General features: G+C 38.7%; 1 protein-coding gene across 1 annotated transcript in view; it reads left to right on the top strand.

Moving 5' to 3' along the window:
* The window catches only part of LOC112458690 (receptor-type tyrosine-protein phosphatase kappa), a 64988-nt gene that overhangs the window by 933 nt on the left and 40936 nt on the right, over positions 1 to 23119 (top strand). The window contains exon 2 of the mRNA XM_025022445.1: positions 13050 to 13323. Within this exon, the coding sequence (XP_024878213.1) occupies positions 13050 to 13323 (274 nt within the window). The remainder of the gene's footprint in view (positions 1 to 13049; positions 13324 to 23119) is intronic.

Raw genomic sequence — 23119 nt, 5'->3', positions numbered from 1 at the left:
GTCATGCATATTTCCTAGTAGAATTCTATAGAGTGGAAGATTGGCAAGAGCTGTTTATTAAAAATGGACATTCTGAATAATGAAAAAAAAAAGGAGAAAGCATGCAATATTTGCGTATAAAATGCAAGCGCATTTATAGGCATCAGAAATAAATTGGTAAATTAATTGCGACGACAAAATAAATATATTTGTACAAATACAAATGTATTTAAATTTTCCAAATGTAATACTATTAATTTTTTCATATTGTTAAAAAAATAATTACAATGTGAAAATATTAATTTAAATTAATATTTTCAAAACAGTCAAAATCCGAGTCGACACTTATGTCTCTTCCCTTATAATTTTCCACTCCAGCATCTCTCTGTACGCTGCCGTTGAAAACGGAGAAGTCGAATCCCTGACGAGCTCGCAGCTCCAGTCGTAAATTTCGCTACGATATAATTTGTTACGCTCACGTTTTCCTCGCGTTGGCGGATAGGAAATATAACTATACTACGTTTTCACGTTGTTTTCGATGATGTAACACTGCGTGACGACGACGACGACGACGAGACGGCGGCTCGTAAGAGCGCGAGACTCGGCATGGCGCCGAGCGGAATTTCGACGTTCGTATATAAAGCACACGTTTTCGCCGCCAGGAAAACCGCCGCCTTAATTAAAATCCTCCAAATCCTCTAATTAAAATTGCCGCGCGATCACGGGAGGCGCGAGAGAGAGAGGCGACGTGACGGTAGAGCGATCTCGGCGTCATTCTCTTCGCAGTAACAAGTCTCGAAGTAGTAAAGGGATCGCGTGCAAAAATGGTCAGACACTGGGACGGGGAGTTTTGATGCTGTAGGCTGTCGTTAGTTAAACTTCATTTCGTCACCCACAAATTGTGATTCAGTTAAAAAATTAATTAATCGAATATGCCGTCGGTGTAATTAATTCTTTCACGCTCGATAACACCGCGACTTAATTAATTAATTAATTAATTTTCATTGCGCGCTCCGGTTTTATTTTAGATCTTATAATTGTAACTGAGCCTATTTGCGACACGATAAACAGAGAACAAAGATTAAGTAATTATTGTTAATTATAAGCTTTTACATATACTGCCTACGTTGCGTTATATTATCTTAGCCCGATTTTCTACGTTGGAAGATAGTTTATAAGAATTAACCTTGCCGTAACATGTTTTATCGCTTTCCAAAAAAAAAAAAAAAAGAAAAAGAATCTCTTTATTCTCGGCTTGTCGAAATCGAAATTTATATTCGTCTATCTTCTTTTCGTATATATCTTCGCGGAGAATTATGCTCGTCGAAATTATAACTCTTCCGAACGCTGGCACGTGACGCGGAGATCTCTCACTCTGACGTTTATTGAGTCGGATATTTTGTCGGATGATCTCCATATGGTTCCTACAGCACATAATTCTTTTGGGGAATAATTGATCGGTGTTGCAAGAAAAATGAATTAATCCAGTAGATTATGTGTCTTAAATAAATTAACTTAAAAATTCAGACTCTTTCGTTCAGTCATTTTATATAAATTAATTCTTCTTTTAATTGCATGACTCTCTCAATGCATTCTACTTACAAAAAGCATTCAGCGTAAAGACAGTTGATATTTATTAATATACTAACGATTGGTCGATCGATTGTAACGTAGTCAATGCAAATCTTTGCGACACTACGTCGTCATAATTCTCGTTTGAAAAAAAATGCAGATATAAAAAATCAACCAAAAAAAGTGTTATTTTCAGAGTGCAATATTTTTTTCGCGATCGATACGCGTAGAAAAGTGCAGTATCGCGTTTCAGTTAAACGCCTTCGCCTTCGCGAGACGTCATCTTGCCTGAAATCTCGTGGCATCAATCTCGAACGTTGACGTACGTAAAAGTGCAACGGCTTCGCTATCATAGTGACACGCGAATTGTTGCTGGAAGAATATGCGCGCATACTATGCACACAAACGTCTTCACTTATATCGGATGCATCGGTGCGGCACGCGCGTTTCTTTTCGATCAATAAAATTTTCCAATAAATATGACGCTGACGTTTCATCAAGAAAAACTTGAAGGAGTGTTTCACAAAGTGAAACTTATCAAGATTAAAAGTTTCCAAGTAATTGCAATACGGTAGTGTATAACTTGTCAGAAAGGGATTTACGTTTTAATGGGCTTTAATTAAACGTCGTTCTCGAAATAAACCATTATTTTTGTTGATTTAATTTGATTTCTGACACTTCAGCCTCGTTAAAAAATTTACAGTTTGCAGAAAGTATACGCGGATCTCTCGCGCACTCATCCTACGTCGCGTCTGTACATGATTTAAGTGCCATAAGTGCATATAGTTTGTGAAAATAACGACGAGTGGCCGAGGCATGTCGGAAAATTCGAAACGCTAGCGACTAATGGACCTCGCTGAGTCAGCAGTATTTCCTACTGGGGTAACACGCAAAATGCTTGACTCGTGATATATCTAAAAGTTACTCTTGAATTCCATATTTCATCACAATGAATATTACATTACGTAAAATTTTGTACATATGCATACATGATAAGTTATAATATATAAGAAGAATACTGACAGAAATTATTTATGATCAAATTTGAATACATATATAAAATTATGAAATGGGACTAATCATAAATTGCACTCTTGCATGAAATCGAAAGCTTTTCATTTCTCGTAAAGATCAGCATCGAAGGCATTTAAATCGATGTGCCTTAAAAATGAGCAATTTAAATATTCAGCAAGAGAAGAGATCTGAACAATAGATCTCGTGTGAGTGCTTGCGGCAGAGAAATGTGCGAGAGACGATGTCAAGTGTCGCATCGATTGTCGATTTCGCCGCAATTCTTTTGTCTCGTGTCCGCGTGAATAATCTCAAAATAAGACGCCTAGTCTGCGGAAAGAGATAATAAAGTTAAATAATTGATTTAGTTACCTGTCGTCAGCGAGGAATCGATAGTCGGTCTAAGTGCACACTAAATATAATTGTATAACGTTCGACAACTTTCACAGCGTTCGTTAGTAACAAGCAGGGCAATCAATCATCGTTAACGGCAGTTTGAATAATGTTAATTCTTATATCAACAAAGGATATATGTCATGAAAAATCACGTAATTACGTAACAAATTATCCGTCATCGATGAAAAAAAAAAAAAAAACGGTACATGATCAACGGCCTGAAATTTCTAAGGGAATCGAACGCCCGAGGGTTTATCCCGGCGATAAATGAGTATATCTGGCAATTGGCGAGTATGTTTATCGGGGTCGGGAAAGGAATTCGCCATCGTAAATTTATCGTCTTATTTACTCGCATCAGCGGCTATGTTTGCCGGTGAGTATCGAATGCGAGAGCACCGATATATAGAAAGAAATAGTCCGGATATATGGGCGAGTAGATCGAGTAGGATGAGGCATATATATACCGTTCAATGTATTTCGCGATTTCTCGCAGGTAGGGAGACGGGTTCCCTTTGACAAGTGGGGTCTCGCGGGGGGGGAGGGGGAGGGGAAGACCGTCGGGTTAAAAATGCCAGTTATTTTGCGCGTCTTTATTTATGCCTGCCTTATATCTCGCGGACACGAGATTTATCGCCGGCTTTCGTTCCGCGAGGAATATATACCGATATATACTGAAGGCATACATATGTATATACGCGGCTTAATTCCGCGACCATTCTTACATCTCTCCTCCCCTCCCCCCTTCAACCAGCTCGTAGCCGCGCGCGCGAATTATTTTCGGTCGGAATTCTGTGCGCGTCCGCGTTGATTCATGCCCGATTTAAATCATTAGGACCTCGGAATCTGGGATGCGCGAGCGCGTACGAGCGATTGTACGAGTTAAACCGAGATTCATGCACCGGTATTGTCGTCGCTAATCCAAATCCGCGCGGTGTATCGAGGTGACTGGGATTTTCTCTCCCGTCGTGATTTTTGTCCTCTCTAGCTCTCTCTGTGAGTTGTTACTGCAATTTTATAAATGTTTTCATGTCGCGTTGTAAATGTTTGTCTTATTTAATAATGGATAATATGAAAAATTGAATTTGATATAATACTACTTAAATACTACTATAATATTACTTAAAACTATGACAGTAAATTATATAATTAAATGGTATTAAATTACTTAAACGGAATGGCATTAAATTACTTATCGCGTTACACGTATATCCGATTATATCGTGCATGGAAATTTTCAAAATATAATTATCATTTGAAACACAATTTATTATGTCTTAAGCAGATAAACTTGCGAAAAGAAAGAGAAACGTTGTTAACAAGATCATTAAAAAATAAACTTGCACAATATCTATATTTTAAAAAATAAAGATGCGTTGTATTTAAGAATCTTTTTAAAGATTTTTTTCCAATTCCAAGAATAAATATATTACATAATATGTTACATAAATATATTACATAAATATATTACATAAATATATTACATAAGTGGATTTATTGATCCAATATTCAACGTAATAATTAGTGTATTATACAGTCGGAAGACCATCATTATTAACCCTCATTAATTTCATTACGTTGCCGCACAATTATGCAACTGCATCAATCATCCGTCGAATCTAGGGTTTTAAAACTTATTCTCGCGATAACAAGAAACGCCGTCGATTTCTTTATAGGTCAGTAAAAAGTGCGCTTGTTGGTGCGCTTGTTGGTGGAAAATTTGGCGTCGCAAATGCGCGATGGCGATTATGAAGTCATTATGATACGCGATCTACTTTATGAGACACGTAACCTAGGTTAACATATGCTCGCGATTAGTCACGTAAAACAGTCGTCGTTACAAATCTACATAATAACTTGGCGCGTAATTAACGTATACGACTTTGTATTTTCTTTACATCTCAGTTTGTAACATCGCGAGCTATTCCTCTTTTGTCGCGAGTTTAAATACGAGGTAAGCGACGACGTGAGCGCGCGGTCTCGTGGGAAACAAGGACGCACTTCGGATTACCGGCGTTAATTACGGATTAAAGATACGGCAGTGCAGCGGCTTACAAATTCCGCGATGACAATCGATTATGTACTCGCACGCGTTCCTACAAGCATATAAATTCGACGACTATTCAGCGACGAGACGGGCATTAAGAGCGGCCAACCTGAGAGGGGACTGTAATTCTCCGGCTTAAGCGTTTACGCAGTTATTATGTCCCGTGATAAATCGCCAGGGTATGCGTGGTATGCATCTCGTGTGGGTCTCCTGCGCGGCAATCCGTTTTGTTAATTAGCGCGTGAAAACGATTCGACAGAATTTACGAGGCGTTTGCGGCGAGAGGCGTATATACTCGCGTTCTTGCGACGAGCGCGCGCGCGACGCTTCCTTCTCGTCCCGATCGCGTTTCAAAGAACGGATACTAACGTCAGTCACGTCCTTTGATTTCCGTGACGGTGACAATCAAGGTATAATTAAAGTCGGGATTGCATCTCATCGTATTCCGCCGTAACGAGCACTTTGGAGACGTTCTAGAAGCGCGGCATCTGAAAAATCTCACAAAAATATACCTTCGAAATATTCATGCACGCTTGCACAAGGTGTTATTTTTAATTTTTTAATTTTTTTTTAAATAAAAGAAGGAGGAAAGGAAGACAATCGCATTCAGCGAATGAACTCACTTGGTGTTAGAGACAACTGTAAGGTAAATGTACACAATGCCTGGATACGTATCTGCCTATATCTGGACACTTTTATCTCATCGCGAATTAAAATCAAAGATAAAAATATTTTTCTTGTATTTTGAAACTTTAGTTATAGTATCCAAACGTTTATTTCCATAAATATATATTTTTTTGTGGAATAAAAAATACTTTATTTTTTGGTGTAATAGACGTAATTTATTTTGTCGAGTCTCTTGACATTCGCACTAAAGAAATAAGGAATTATTGGTATAAGATTTATTAAACCGTTTTGAATTTTAAAGACAACTGGCAAGTAACTTTTTAATTGAAATAAAGTATGAGGAATAAGATAAAGAAAGGAATAAAATAAAAAATAAAAAGTACGTCCAGACATTGATACATTTGCAGTTTAAAATATTTTGTTTATTAAAAACTTATTGTAAAGAATAACATTTAATTTATTAACTTTTATTATTTAATAATAGTATGAAGTTTACTTTACACGTTAATTGGATTAAGAAATATACCTTTTACGATTACTTTTTATGATATATTTATGATATATTTATAGTGCTCTCAACCGTCCGCGGAGATTGGTACATTTGCCTTAATTTCACGTGGAAACAGAAATCGCGATTGTTGCTATCGAGTCGAGTGCGCTCATCGACTTTCATATGGGAGCTGCGTCTTTCGGGGAAGATGTATTTAAAAACATGTGCATGGAAAGAGTCGACTTCGATCTTGGGGCTAGCTAGTGCATGCTGAAGCTTCGAGCGCTCTTAAACTCAAGACCACTTCAAATCCACAGTTCCTCTTATTGAAATATAACAGTCACTTAGGAATTCAATATCGACCGGGGGGGGGGGGGGGCATTAACCGGATTTGTCTGTATAAATTTGCTTCTAATAAATAATTTAAAGCAGTCATATATGAAATCAAACAAGAACGACGTACTGTATGACATATGGATTTGAGCTAGTAAACGCGGAGAGTTGTCGACCGGCCTCCCCAGTGGATTAGCCTGTTACATGGCCCGACTGTCGTCTGTGTATTTAACTGCTGTAACTAGCCGCGCCGTCAAAATTCAGCGCTCTATCAACGAATCCACCAAATAATTCTGTCTTAAATCTGTCAGCGTGTCGCCCATTTTACTGAAAATTTGCCGCAGAATACAAGTTTCTATATTAATTTTCTACTGGATCAGCTTTTTACTGAGCCGAGCTATATATAAACCTCGCGGAAAACATATTTCGTTTTTCTTCTTTACGCTGAAGTGAACTTGTTAAAAAATGTCGAAATCAATTTTATGTATGCGCGCGTGATCGATAGAAATGGTATTTCGCCTTGACTCTTCGATTATGGCGCAAAATGAGAACAAATAAATGATTTCCATCTCCGTGCGTCGACTTGACGAGGAGCCAAACATCTGGGTTTTGTTTGCTGCACTCCATATTGATTTTGGAATCACACTGCAGTACAGTGATATCGGGACATCACGAGGAAACTCAATCCGAGAAGTGTATTTTAAGAATTTTTCGCTCTCAGAAGTGTGCGATTATCGAAATCATTTTAAGATAACTTTGTTCGCACGTTCAATTATTATCACGTTAAAGTCTTCATACACAGACACGTCTATTCTTTCAACAAAATTAAATTTTGAACGCTAACGAACGTATAGCCATGTAATATCCGATTGAAATTTTACAAATCAACCATCTTACTCGAGTTTTTCTAAGAATTCTTACACGGTATTTTTCAGCAATATTTCAGGGCATAGCTCGCCTGCAAAAATAACAAAGTGAATCGTTACGAAAGTGCTAAGCTAAATTGCCGCGATCGTTACGGTTTCGCTTTGTGGAATGGAACTGATAACATTGGCGCCGCCGCGTTCTAACAGGTTTGCGCCGACGGAATAACGATAACAACCTCGGTACAGGAATTCAGAGGCCGACGGTATGGTCAATAACCGACCTTCGGAAGAGGCAAGGGCTGTCTCTCGTTGACTGCTTACAAAACATTTAAAAATATCCGCCACGAACGCAGATGCCCACGCGGAACCTTGAAAAACTTTCCTCACGAAGCTATATATGAAGTTCTTTCCATTACCTACGAATTTTCAACGGAAGCACGAAATTATTTCGAACGTATCGCCCTGTTTACCGTAATATATTTTTAAAATTCCTCCTCTCATACTCGTGCCCCCGCATAAAATTTCCATCCTCGGGATTCTAATTTAGTCAGATGTATATTTTTAGATTTCCCCGTACACAAAGAATTATGTTTTCATAATATCTGATGTAGAAACAAAATAGAAAACATTACACGATTGCCAGAATAAAGAAATAATAAGAGAGAAAGACTAATAAATATAGCAAATATTTTATAGCAAATAGACGCAAATTTATACTTCTAATTACACAAAAAAACTATCATAAATGTAAAAAAAATATTCGTATTTTGCTATCTTAAAGTTAAAGAGATAAGCTGTATTTTATCCAGAATCTGAAGAATCTATTCCCGTAGGATCTAAGTAGCGTAAAACAACTATCGTATCTCGGTATCTCGCTTCTCATCAGTTTGCGCGAAAACAACATCAAGGAAGTAGAACTCGCCGAAAGCGCCGATACGCTCACGCTTGATGCTTTCATAATAAGCCGTAAATTATGGCAGCTGCAAAATTATGACGAGAGTTAATCGAGAGGACGCTCTTTTTCTCGGGAGCGATAAACAAGCATGGTAGCCACGAAAGTTTTGCCCGGGCACGTCCGCGAATGTAAACAGAAGTGAAACGCAAATAGGAGCAATTATAATTCCGAGCGCCAAGCAAAACCACGAAGTTTCATTTGGATTTACAAAAGAAGCGCCGCTTCGAACGAGAGAGGGACTCGCGAAATGTGCCCGCAAAAATGAGTCGAAAAACCGGCAGATTTATCAGAATTTTTTACACGCGCATTTTATATTCGGATTAAAAATTGTATTTTTTCAGATAAAATAAAAATCTTCCTCAAAGTTGAAATTAGAATTAATGTATAACATGTATATTTTGTGAAATCCCATCAGCACGGTATAGTCATTAAAAAGTTAAAGTATATGAAAAATTAATTATGCCATGCCATCCCATATTTTCACGAAGTTTTTTCCGGAATGAAGTAATACACGCGATGATGCAGTATGAATAATTCATTGGCCCGAGAAATTAAATCACAAGATCGTCGAATTAAATTTAATTAACGCGCGCATACAATTAACGCATACCGTAACGATAACGGTAAATTACGAGACACAATGCGCGGATACGGATAAGAAACCAATCTTCAAACGGAGTTGCGTAACTCCGACAGCGCAGTTGCGAAAGTCGATGGCGATTCGTGCGGCTGTCGTTGCGGGGGAGAAGCGTCCCCGACAGTGTTTTGCGATTATTTTTGCACCGCCGTCTCCCCGACCAACCGTCAGGCGATAAAATAAAGTTGGAGGTTTTTAAAGAGGAGAGCGGTAGCGGCAAGAACAATATATATCAGCGAGGGGGATATAAAAGGGAAAGACGACGGCTTTTCTCCCTCTTTCTCTCTTGCCCTTTTTCTTTTCTTCTCTCTTGATCGCTTTTCTTTGCCGAGATGACGGCTCGTACTAGGTGCTAGGTACTTTTGGGCCTGAATTTATGGCCTGCCACCCGTAAATGCGGAGCAAATGCGATTGAGTACGTCCACTCTATCTCGGGCTCGTATTAACACGAACATGAGTTTCGATATGGGAGATTCTTCGCGCACCGATGGTGAATTACGGAGCAAAAATCAGTAATTAAGTTAACGTTATTAATAATTACAGTTAATGCGTAGTCAATTTCTGATTATAACTCGATTGAACATATTGTCAGCTTTTTCCGCTCGATCGAGCTCCACGCACAAGCAATTCCGTCTGCTTAATTATTAATTAATTCAGCTATGACGTTTGAAATTCGGGATATAGAGAAATAGCTTTCTAATTTTGGTCGATTAAGCAAATCAGTCGGACGTTTCATTGCAATATACCGTAACCATTAATTGCAGCTATAAGTTACGCATGGTGATTTTAATCAATATATTTGTACGTAACAAAAATAAAATAGTTTTCTTTTTAACACAATTTATCGAACATTTCCGGATTGCAAAATTAATACCAGGATCGGATAATATCAGAAATTTCGCGCAAATGTAAAACTTTTATTCTTACAAATTATATTTCGCGCGAATCGTATTCGGCAAAAAGCGTTATTGTACATTGGAGTTCAGTTCCGGCCGATTAAGCAGCCGTTGTTTAATTGTGCTGCAATTAGGCGCTGTCGATACGCTCCTCTGCGGTGCATTTTATTGCGTTTAATTCGGTAGAAAGAGAACTGCAAAAGGGAATTCGCGATATACGGACGTGATACAGCGTTGAAATATGCACACTGCATTAGGACGAAGATCCATTATTGGGGCTCGAAGTGGACGCGACAATGACGGATTAAGCAAGTACCGTCAACGTAATTTGATAATCGCACGCCGAGGGAATGGTACACGGAGATTGGTATCCATCTACATAGATAATTAAAACTCGCCGCGTATACGAAATCAGCAGTGCCGCTCATCTCGTGACGCGAAAAAAATCTCTGCCCCAGTTCGCGCTTATTTAAATATTTCTGTAAGAAACCGTATTGTTCCCAACTTGGTTCCCAACTTCTTCAGTTTCTTGTGATCGGGAGACTGGGCGACAGGGACTGGTGCCAAGTGTACAATAAATAATACTTCTGCGAAAGTTATACCTGAAGGATACCGCTATATCTTTATGAGATATGGACTTTTGAAACATATATAAGTTCTACAAACTGTATTTTTCTATTTATATTATTGATCTAATTGATAAGAGAGTATGGAAATCGTACGTACGTACGTCCCGCTGACGTTCTCACTCTTTGAAAGATTAAAATACTTTGAGCGATTTGCATGAAAGATTTATTGCGCAGGCTTCGCAAGAAACTTCGTCTCCGCAAATTGTCCTCTTAGAAGCTGCGCGTGTGCTCCGAGTCCGAGTAATTCGAGCTATTCTACGCTAATAGAAAATGAATAAGAGAAACTTAACGCTGGAGAGAGAGAGAGAGAGAGAGAGAGAGAGAGAGAGAGAGAGAAATAGTTTCCGCGCGTTGTATTAATTGCATGCGAGAATTCGCGAGATAGTTTTTCCAAAAATTTCACGTACCGGAGATTGTTTCGCAAACTCGAAATAATAAGAATTAATTTCTGGGGAGCTTCTCTAGAGAAATTTTTACTTGTATCGAGTTTTTAGGCTTATTTTTTATGTTAAGAATGTAAAATTAAAGTCTATACAATATAGACATTACAATATGTTCGTAAAAGAAATAAATTTAGTGCATTCGATGCAAAGTTAAAAAAGTATCTCTATACGACTTAAATTTATTAATCGAAGCTCTATTAATGCTCAATCTAAAAAGTTATGTCAGTAGAATAACTTACGGTGCTTCTAATGGCATTATTTCTCGGATTTTCCCGCATGCAAATGCGATTAAAAGTACGTCGTTGCTAATGGAAAGTAGAGAGACGTAGACGAGGCTTGAAAACTGAATGAAAATGCGATGAGGGAAGAAGGCGATAAAATAACATCTTTGTCTATAGATTCCGCGGTTAGAATACGAACGTGCTTTTTGAGAGCAAACTTGTCACAAGTGTCATAATATAAATTGAATATGACTGCAAACAGTTTCAGAAAAAATGTCGAAGTTTTACTTATAAGAAACAATTGAATACACCAGAGTTAAATGTGCCAAATGCTTACGCAACAATTTCCAAATAATTTTGAAGTTTCCATATTAAAAGCATAATATTGCCTGTTGTGACTTTCCACTGTTCAGTTTTAGTCCGACTTCGCGCGTTAGGTCAAAACTAAGCAGACACTTAAACTCATTGACGTCGCTTTTAATTACAGAAAATAATAATTGTAGAGAACCTTTTAAAATTTTGCCTGAATTTACAATTCTCAAGTGTTTTCAAATGCTTTATACGTTAGCGAGAAAATATTGTATATATATTCCCTTACGATTTATCGTTATTTAGTTAACAGTTTCCGAACTTGATAATCAGATCGAAACTAAACGGCATCGGCACTTAACGCCGCTTTTGGTCATTAGGAACGATACCGAAGGCACGTGTAAGGGGTTATTAACTTATTACGTCGTCCCGATAAATATAGGCGTCGAGGAAACGTAGGAAAACACGACGCGATCCTCTGCGTCACGTTGCCAGCTGGCCCAACCAACCGGCCGTCTCTATTCTCTGCCACGTCGCGTGCAACGATAATCATAGTCGATCGGTAGGCGAGACGTTGCTTGTTTTAGATCTTTGCTGCTGCTTGCCTGTGAAATTTAGCGGAAACCCGCAATCGCACCGGAGAAAAGACGGAAATCTTCTGGAAAATGATTACGAATAACAAGCCCGTTCATCGGCCTAGGCACCCGGAAGACGTGTAAATTATATCTTTGAGAGCGTCTTTAATAAGTCCTGTCACCGACATGCCATCTTCCGGAAATATGTTTCCTCGAGAAATACGAGAATCGCTTTCTCAGGTCGACGTAACGGCGCGGTTGATGCAACGAGCGTCGTGCATTACGCTCAGTTTGTTCCGAGGCGCGATGGATCGCAGGGAGGACGATGATAATCCTTCGGGGGATAGTGAGCATGTATGACACAAACAGCGTCGACTGGCGCTTAACGTTGGGCTCTTGGGTATACAAGCCGTTCGAATGCAAATATTGAAGGAGGATTAATATTCGACATCTTTTCCAACGTGTGATGCCCTCTGTAAAAGGAGGAGAAAAAATATATGCATAATAAATTATCTATTAAATTCCATAAAAAATCATTAAAATGTTTTATTTTATTATATTATAAAAAAGTTTGTAATGGTAGAATGCATCCTGACAATAAGAATTAGTATTTTTTTGGTAGAATTGTCAGAATTTACTCATGAAATATGAAAAAAATTACTACTAATATTATTTTTCTTATTTTAAAGTGTTCAAAATAGAGCCACCTTTAATTTCAAAATGTTTTTAAATTCTGTGCTGTCTTAAAGTTATCTACTCAATTATAAGAACTAGAAATCAATAGTTCCTCTTTCCTTCCCTCCCTTTCTCTCTCTTTTTCTCTTTCTCTTAAGAAAGTAATATTGTCATATCGCTATAAAGACGGTACTTGAACGTTTCAAAAGCTCGAAACCATGATCTGACATAAAATAAATAAATACGATAGAAACGATTTATCAAAAACAAATTATCTTCTCCTGCGCGTAGTTTATGCAACTCGTAGATATAACGTTATTTTTCACATTTTATAAAACATATCCTATTTGTATCTTTATTAATTTTGTCTCTCTCTCCTTTGATTTTGCAGAGCATGTCATCGCTACGAACGCAGTCGACCGGCGGCGGTGTTCTTGGTTTGAGCAGCGTCGGTTCCGATCGTACGGGCGCGGCCTCGACCGCCGCCGGTTCCCACTCGCATTCTCACTCGCACAGGAAGCATCATCATCACCATAGAAGCAGAAGCGCGCCCCGAGCACCGGAGAAACCGCCCAGAAAGCGTCAGCTACATCCCGGACAGAGTCTCGCCTCTATTCCCAGTCAGATTAAGTTGTCTATGCTGAACAGCGGCCTCATCTCCTTCGGTGAGACGACTCGATCCCCCGTTTCTCCTTAATGAATTACTCCGGCCTGACTGCCTGGTCTCGCCCAGATTAATCCCAGATAATACTAACGATTAAAAGACGTCTTAGACGAGTATCTAAAAAGACGATTTTCCTGATCGCTCTTTCTTTTTTTCCCTTGTTACAATTTACGCGTGCAACTTGAGTGCGCGCTACGCAAACGAATGACAAGCAACAAAATTTGCTCACGGGATGAGCTGCAGCCGAGTTAGAAAATAATCGACGCAATTCTAGTTGCAGCGTTATCTCTTACCCTCGACGAAAAATGAAAACCTAAATCCGATTTGCGATATCGAATGACACTAAACGTAATGAATTATTGACACAGCCGAGACACGGTATTGATTACCGTGTACTTTATATATTTTTCATATCGACATGTTAGATTTGTATTTACTTTATCAGCCGTGATCATCGTGAGCACGGTAAAGCTGCAAAACAAAATGAATATTTCATCACAATCAAAGCGAAATGTATTATTTTTGTAAATACACTACTGTATATACCATTGTGCGCACTGAAATTCCGCGCGTCTCCGCATCAGTATATCGTAAATCGTAAATGCACTCTCCATCGAGTCGAAATAAATTTTATGCATTCAGGCCACGGAATCTGAAGGCACACCACTCAACGACTGCGCAATCGACACTAAAGAACATCATGCGCATAATTCGATGAAACTGAACGCTCTCTCTGTCGAGGCCTTTCGAAGCGTATTAGAGGCTTTTATCGTCGAGCTGACTGCCTTTTCGTCACCGTATCACTTTATAAAACTTTTCCTTCCGACGCTACGCAACTGGGATTGAAAAAGAAAGCTCGATTTCTACTCTCTCACATTTCTGATTGATTTCCGGTCACGGCGATGGACGATCAAAGCACGTGTATTGAGCTTGAGACGTGCGATTTTTTTTTTAATTTTCAAGTTTTAATTACTTTTCTCTTTCTGTTTCTCTAAGTAAAGTCTCTAGTACAAGCTGAGAAAATCGAAGTCTTCTACGGCATTATGTTCGCGTAGTCTTTCGACTGTGAACGCTCGAGACTCTTGAGAAAAGCCTCATAGTGTTCAAAATATTCTCGAAGCTCTCAGATCTTTTCGAGATCGCGCTAAGACTTAAGGGTGGTTTTCGAGAGGTTGAAAAAGCGTTCTAAAAATTTCCGCAAGTCTGGGAAGTTGAAATACATTTTGCGACACGCGCCTGAGATCACCGTAAATATATAAGCATGCACTTCTGTCCCGGAACGCTCGAGGATGCAGAAGTGCTCGAGAATATTTTCGACAAGAACGAGATTACGATGTAATATTAGGGTAAATTTCCTTTTACGTCGCATTAACATTTTACTGGATTTTAGAGCGCTTTTCGATATATTCACGATGGAAACGTGCTATCGATTTGAACGACGAATCTACCGTTGTTACCAAGTCAATACGTAAACATCGGTAATTCGAACGCTCTCGCATGCCGCCTCTTGATCTATATCCCTAATGAAAGCCTAAGGTATCGATAGTCTCGAATTCCGTAGTGAATATGGAACGCAATTACCGAGCAGTGAAGCTTTGCACGCCGAGCACCATCGGTGCACACACACATACACATTGTGCGAAAATTTTCATACAATATCAAACCAGTTATTGAATAATATTAAAAAGAAGATAATATATATGTAATAATGCGCGGTACAGCGTTGGAGAAATTTCGAAATAATATGACGGACTAATTTATCAAAGGCAGGCCGTTGTATTCGACAGTGTAAATATTCGCGATGTAATTTCAGTTAATGCATTTTGTTTCGTGAATTATATGTTATCTCTGATTCGCGGGGAAGCGGAATGTGTGACGCGTTAGAGTCATAACGTTAATAAATTCGCGACGATTGCTCGTAATGCATAGAGAGGTAGCCTACCCACATGAAAATAGGTACGTACATTATATTTCAGTAATGTCTTTAGAGAGAGAATCACTACGTCGCGAATTTCGTCCGTAATAAGATCGAGGAGCTGTTTATCCTCAGGTGTAATCACACAAATGACGTTATATATGGCATGACACCTGCCATCGTCACGCAAGAAACCAATTAACGCGAGCATTCACTCGCACATGATAGCGTTTTCGACCGAACTCGTGACACTGTTGCGAAAAATAAAGCCACTGGCTATGATTTCCAGTGGCGAATCATTTATTTTTTCACTTTTATCGCGAGAAAGGCTTACGCGTATTTTTTTCTCAATGGATAAACATTTCCCTTTGTCGATGCACGTTGAATAGCGTTGTCATTTTATTCGACGGCATATATCCGAGTGGACAATGTAGCCGAGACACGTTAATCATTGCTTGAGACAATGACACTGCCAGTTATACATTCTCCATTGTACCTCGCGCGGCTTGACGTGCGTTTTTCTTCCTCCTTTTCTGCCTTCACACGCAGGTTGTCCCGGTAAAAGATGGTCTTCTTAATGAAACTAGTTCGGGCGCGGTAAAACGCGGAATAAAAAAAAGTCTTATAAAAAGCGTGTCGAAAACGCGTATCGAATGGCCAATCTTATCACTCGAAATGGCTAATCTCACGTGACGTGAAATGCCGATGCGTTTCCTATACAGTTTTTAAGAAGATTGTATAAGGAAAACGAAATAAATCTCTCGTATCGGCTTTATTTTCAGAGATATGAAAACGCCCTTGAGCATTATAAATGGCCTCATGCATTTTTACAGCCTTATAATGAAAACTTTTCTCGAGGGGGCGAGTGAAAATGTTGAAACCGTACGACACGTGTGCGACATTCTATTTTATATCGTAAGGGGGACAGATATTTCTGATTAGATCGGGCGTTTCGTTCGCCGTATAAGACAGAGCGTTAATCCACCGCGGCTTAAATTGATCGGCAGATTTATATCACGGAAAGAATGGTTTTGCTGAAGTATCTAAAAATTTAGCTAGATACAGATCTGAAAATAATTTTGTTGCACCATCAAAATAATTATAGTAGGTCGCTGAGGTATGACGACAATGCTGTAAACAATTTTAACATTTTTGCAATCATCAATTTGAGTATTCTATATATTTATTTTGATGGTGCAACAAAATTATTTTCAGATCTGTATCTATAGTTGAATTTTTAGATACTTCAGCAAAACCGTTCTTTCCGTGTAGTAATTTAATCTTTATTAATTGCGATTTTAGTTATGAATATTTACATCGCCATTACAATCCTTTGCCTCTGACAAATTAGCGTTGTATATTGTACGCCAGTTTTATGCAACTGGTATGATTTGTAATTCTTCATCGTATTTTACCAGCGCTGCAAACGATGAAAAATTACGACTATTAATTTGTATACTTTTCAAATTTATCCGAAATACTTTCCAAATAACAAAAGCCAGCTACTACGCAACGCTAACGATATTAAAACAAAAGTGAATTATTTAATACGGTTCCGTTTGTCGGGATTAGCTCGCCGGGCCCGAAACGTTTGGCTTTGATTCACGAAATTTATTCGGGAGGAAAGAAACGGGGATGCCGCGAGCAGCGCGGGGCATCGGGTATTTTTAAACCGACGCATATGAGACACACTAGCTGCATTAACGTTTCGGTCCACGCCGTCGCGGTGACGGAGCTGCTGTCACACAAGGCGAACAAAGTTAGTTGATCTTGACACAAATGCAGGCGACCCACTGCCACGAGCGTTGCTCCTTACGCCGCGTCGTCGTCGTAACTGTCAGTGGCGGGCCTCTCTTTCGCAAACAAAAATAAAGCAGCAGCGCTTTTCCCTGCTGATTCATCCGACCTACGTCCGTGAACCGGATACGGAGTGCAGGCATGAGGACTGCCACATTGCATGACGACGACGACGACGTTGGAATTTATCGGAGTACTCGACCTCTCTTAGTTGTTATGAACGTTTACATGCACGTACTTCGCGAGCGAAATATCCTTCCTGGCGAAATTCTTTTCCCGCTAAAATGCTCTCCACATGGAGATATATTAAAGGAAAATTGAATAAATTGTTTGGCAAGAGATTGAAAAAACTTGAACCAGCAAAAAATACACGTCGGACATTCCGGCACGAAAAAGATTGGCAAACAATTTTTTTTACAAAAAATAATATATAGAGACGATATAATTAACGGTTCAAAAAATCACGCTTTAGTTATCGATAAGTTAATAAAAATAATTGATCATTTATTGGATTATACACGGGGGTATTAAAGAAATGATTTATCGGCAATCGATTTCGGGATACTGATACGGTCAATGAGAATAAATTGAATCTAACGCGATTACGGGTATCGAGTGCGGTATCGGTCGCACATAATCAAGCAGAGACGCGTATTATACGGTCAAACGACTAGCTAACACAAAGCAAGCGATGCGTGTGGCACGCGCAATAAATGAAACCAGAATTTTGTTTGTATATCCACTTAAGCGGGAGTTTATCCGAATGAATATTCGGTCCACATCCGAAGCCTATTAATTCATGTTTTTTCCCCAACAAAGTACCCCGAAAACAAGCCCACGGGGATATCCACAGGGATATCCTGTGAGTGACAGAAGGGGGAAAACGTGCGTAACAAACAATTATATACCTTTTGCTGGAATGGCAATCCTCGAAATGTAAAAAACGCGGAAGCGTAAAATATGTCTCGCTAACTCAATATACCTTGCTGTATTATTTTCTCAAAATTTTGAACAGTAATTCACAAATTCAAACAACATTTTAAATTCTTTTTGATAGCTTTCGCTAGAATAAGTGATATAACTCAATCATCGTTTATATTATCAAGATATTGATTTAATGTACAATATTGTTATTATATTATTTTATAATTACACCAAATCTTTTTATTATAATTTTCTTCCTTCTGAAATTTATATTCTATATTGAGCAAAGTATATATATCTATAATAAATTGGGTTTCGTAACATCTTTCCTTTTATAAAATTTTTGAAAAGTTGATTTTTCCGTCGAGAATAGTCGGCTCCGATTTCACGTGATGTATTATACAATGCGCGCAACCATCGCTTTATCGCGTTCACTACTCTGTATGACTAATCGATTCTCTTTGCAAATTAGTAATTTTAACAGACTGATGATTGAATATCCATTCAATCGATAGCGGTGAGTGCGCGTCAAACGAGCCGATCGGCGAAAATAGCTTGGAGGAATCCCGTACGGAGGGCACGCGGTATCTTCAGATTTTGCGGAATATATTTAGGATGTCGAGATAAGACGAAAATATTTCGCCCGTGTACGCGGTTTCAAGAACGCAATTTATAAATAAACTGCAGCTGGTTAAGGTTGCAATGTTCCTGCTGATGATTATACTGCACAATTTTGCAAGCACAAATATCACGCGTCTAATTGTATTGGCATAATATCTAAAATGTTATATTTTTTTTGTCAAAGAATAGAATAAAATTAAATTTTATACCGAGGATTTTTGTACCGCTTTACTTACCGTTTTCTAAAATAAAAAAAAAATACAACCTACTGCGCCATTCGACGGCTCGTATATGATCCGAGATGCATTCGAGACGCGTTGCTCGTTTTTCCCTCTGCAGTTGCGAGTGGCCGTTAAATACCGCAAGCGCGTTTATATTTACCTTCATGGCGTACGTCCTCACGCCTTTATTCGTGCCACCTGTTATCCCGCGATTCGTCGCGCGCGCGGCGGATCCGAGCCCCGAGAAAGAGTCGCGTTCCCGACGTTCCCGACGCGCTTGCAACGCGGAATTTCCGAGAGGAAGTAACACCAGTGCGCACTCGGTGTCGATCGGTGCACCCGATGCTAAATGCGAACTTGTCGTGACGCCAAGTAGAGCCAATTGCTGCATAATACTCGGGAATCCTGGGGGCCAGGATCTTCGGGTCGGTCGTTACCGGTATATAATAGCCCATTGCACTGCCATTGCATCGGCGACACGTTCTCGCCGATTGTCATGACGACGAAAATCGAAGTGGAAGGCTTATTTGCATTTGGTACAAATGCGATAAGCACCGTTCTATTCGCTAGACCAGTCTCGAGCAAATCTCCGCAGTATATACCATTCATAAAAGCTCGGCAGCGTTATGAATAGGCTTTGAATAATCAATATTTCAATATGTAATTAATCTCTCCTCGCGCGTTTATGTGCATAAATGTTACCCAAATACTTTTTCATATTTCGATATCGCTTTTTATCGTCGTTGTTATGAATTTTAATAACTTTTAACTTGTTGTGAAAAGCTTTATTTACAACTGTAAATAAAGAAATAAGGTTTTATTTCCTTTTGTGCGCGCCAAGTTCATTAGCGTTAACATGCAATACACGTCATTCTTGCGGATTATCGAGCCTTCGTGGCTGACAGTAAAATTGCAAAATTCAATTCTCGCAGTCGTGCGATCTGCCAGTTCCGCGTACGTATGAGAATCTTTCTGTCGGTAATCGATATTCTCCCTTCGACGAACAAAGCCACTCGTCGTATATGTAAGTCCAAAACACGTCGCGCCATACGTGTAATATCGAACGCAGGAAGTTGATAGTCGAGTTGTGCGTTCGATGATAAGATATAGACCGTACGTTAGAGTTGTCTCTCATCGAGCTCACGGAAGCCGAGGCAGCTATGTTTATTGTCGCATCTACGTCCCGCAGTTTGGTTCATTGTACTTGCCACAGACTTGAGCAAATGCGATTGCATAGCGCGGTTATATCGCGCGCACTTGTACGGACGTTCAATAACCCGCGTTCAATGCAACAAATTTCAATAATTGCAGCGCAACTTTCGCGTAGATTGTCGCCTAAACAGTTATTTCTATTTCAAATAGCGTAGTAGCTCATCGTACGTACCGCAATATTTTTTAAATAATTTAAAGTCAGGCGATAATAATTGTGCCAATAATAGAAAATTATTTTATTGCATTAAACACAGAAAAATATAAAATGTTGCATAATTAAGTACATCAAGAATATAAAATAAAAAGTATTTAGTTCACTACGTAGACAAGAGAACAGGAAAAACAACAAAAGAGCAATCAACCTGTGACTATCACTTGTGACTATCAATGAGGTTTATCGACATAGAGTGTAACAAAAATATCGCATCGCGATCGGCACGTCTGCCAATAATATAATTAATTGAATCGATACGAATCGCGCAGCGATCGTACACGCATGCATATCCGCCCTCGTGAAACTTCGATCGAAAATTCTGCCTCGCACTGTCATCGCCCTCGCCCGTTCGTCGCCCGCTGATAATAAAGCCGCTGATTGGGAAATCAAATTAAATCGCGCCCGGGCGCGATTCGATCATTTAATTCAGCCTGAAGGCGCTGTGGGCCCGTGCAAATTTCACGCGAACGAATTTATCGCGTGTGACTTCGTGCGTTTTCATTTACAAGCGCGCGCTGACCCGCCCAATTGGTCGAATAATAACTGCCAATTATATTTTACAATCCTGTTTCTATCATACAAATAAATAAAAAATATATATATTCGATACGACAGAACATCACTACGGTGTTTTAAATGTTAGAGATTTCACGAACTAATTATACAAGCAAGTAAGAATTTTAATTATTTGCAAAATTGTTTTTTATATTGTTACTTGTTAGATACCTGCGACAGTTTGACTTAAAAATATTTTGTGATAAAGAACAATTCACAATATACTTCGCACAGGATCGCCTTGACGTTATAGTTCCATTAACGAGTATTTCTTAATCCCACGATAAAAGTGAAACAGCTGTTGTCTCTTCGTGAGTCACCTGGTGCATATCCACAATGCTTCCGGAACTGCTTACAATCGCCGACAGGAAACCTTTGCTTTAGGACCAGCAACAATGGGTCAATTAAAAAACTCCTTTTCAAGTCAAAGGCAAGTGCTTTGCCTTTCCGCGCGAAAACCGCGGTTCTAAAGCCGACTTTTATCCCCTTTTTCCACGTCTACCTTCCCATTCCAAGTCTATCTGCAATCTCGTCTTTTTCACTTTTTATCTCTTTTTATCTCTTCATCTCTCTTTTTCTCTCTCCCCTCTCTCTCTCTCTCTCTCTCTCTCTCTCTCTCTTAATGCGACGGATATCTCTCTTGAATATTGCTTGGATACATCGAGCTCTCTACGAGATAGAATTGAAGACGCTTTCTTTCCCAGTGTAAAGTACGCCTTAACTTTTCACGAGCCGCTCGTAACTTCGTAGTTTTTGCTGCGAAAATGCTCGTAATCCGCATTACGAGCCCATTATCCCAGAGTCTCAGTTTGATACATCAATTTATATAATTTCCGTGTGTTAAATTTTGCGCGTGTCTGGCTTTGACCATGTTGATCATCATACAATTGGAAAAGCATATATGGTTCTCTGAAGCAAATTCCCGACTGATTTTGTTTAATTCCGCAGCGCGCATGTGTGTGTTCCCATTCATTTTCTGTGCATATTTACTACGTTTTTGAGTTTAAATAAAAAAACTTATTGAAAAACAGAGAGTTTGATACAATCGTAAAATCGGAAAATATTGAGAATAATTTTTACGGAGTTATATCCAAAGTTAAAATATGTCAGAGAAAGTGAAAGAAAGAGAGAGAAAGATAGGGACTCAAAAATGGAATAGTAATTACCACAAATGTAAATATTTATATAAAAACTTGGACTGTATCTTTATGTAGCTCAAATAATTTTAAACAAACTTAATTACTTATAATACCGTACGTAAAAATATTTGGTCAAAAAATACTTTTATGGCTTCCCTAATTTTATAGATTGGTTATCGCATTTGAGATACAAAGCAGTATTGGAAAAGAACAAATAATGATTGAAATAATTCAATATGATCGATTGCCACTCTTGAAAATATCGGTGTTCATAGATTTTTGTTAAGTCCAGATTCGTTGAACGCGCGCGATCACTTCAATTTTATTAAGCTCGTGATTCGATTTCAATTTTCAAGCTTGTTTCGATAAGATCTTTGCGGATTCTGCAGACATTCGCTTGTCTCGTACGAAGCACGTAATCATATCTCCTATAGGAATGTATCGAGCCCCTTTGTGACTATATACATATCTTGATGTATCATCCTTAACTCGATCGCCGTTGATCGAGTTGCGCGAAAAAATGTTTGCGATTACCATTCGAAAATTTCGCGAGGAAGAATTATATGTATATTCACCATCTTAATTAAAATAAATCATTGAGGTCAAAGACAACGTTCACAACAAATGTGAGCTACTAAATATCGAAAAGTATGAAGTTCATTGATTAACTTACAGTACAAAACTCATTTCAAGCTTCTCTTTCGCAACGATCAATCTTTCAATGAAATTTAAGAGCGATATTTTTTCTCATAACGCTAGAAGCGTCTGTCGAGTTTTTAATACAGTACACGCCAGTAGGAAGTGCCATTAATCTTCACCTTACCAAAAGCATGCAGTATTATGTTCAAAATAGACCGTGTGCATGTATTTCAGCGCGATATGCTGAAAGCCTTGATTGCGTAAAGGTTAATCTTGGATTACTGCCTACATGTAGCGTCTATCTCGATGCAGAAATCATTATTATTATTGACATTACAACACTATCTACGGTATTCCACGTACCATATGCACGGCATTTAAATAAAGCACGAACGTCACGAGTTTTGGTAATTAAGAAATAGATATCAATCGTGCAAAATTTACATTGTCATTTCAATTTTTTTCTCTTAACTTTTCTACTAACGTGAGATAATTTAAATTAAAATGGAAAAGTATCTATCAGGCGAGTTCCGCGTTGTTTTGCGATTCACGGTTCTTAA

Source organism: Temnothorax curvispinosus, unplaced genomic scaffold (assembly GCF_003070985.1).
Source record: "Temnothorax curvispinosus isolate PA1 unplaced genomic scaffold, ASM307098v1 QBEX01000879.1, whole genome shotgun sequence".
NCBI classification, from domain to species: Eukaryota; Metazoa; Arthropoda; class Insecta; order Hymenoptera; family Formicidae; genus Temnothorax; species Temnothorax curvispinosus.
Note: the sequence above shows the minus strand (reverse complement) of the source record. Positions and strands in the feature narration are given on the sequence as shown.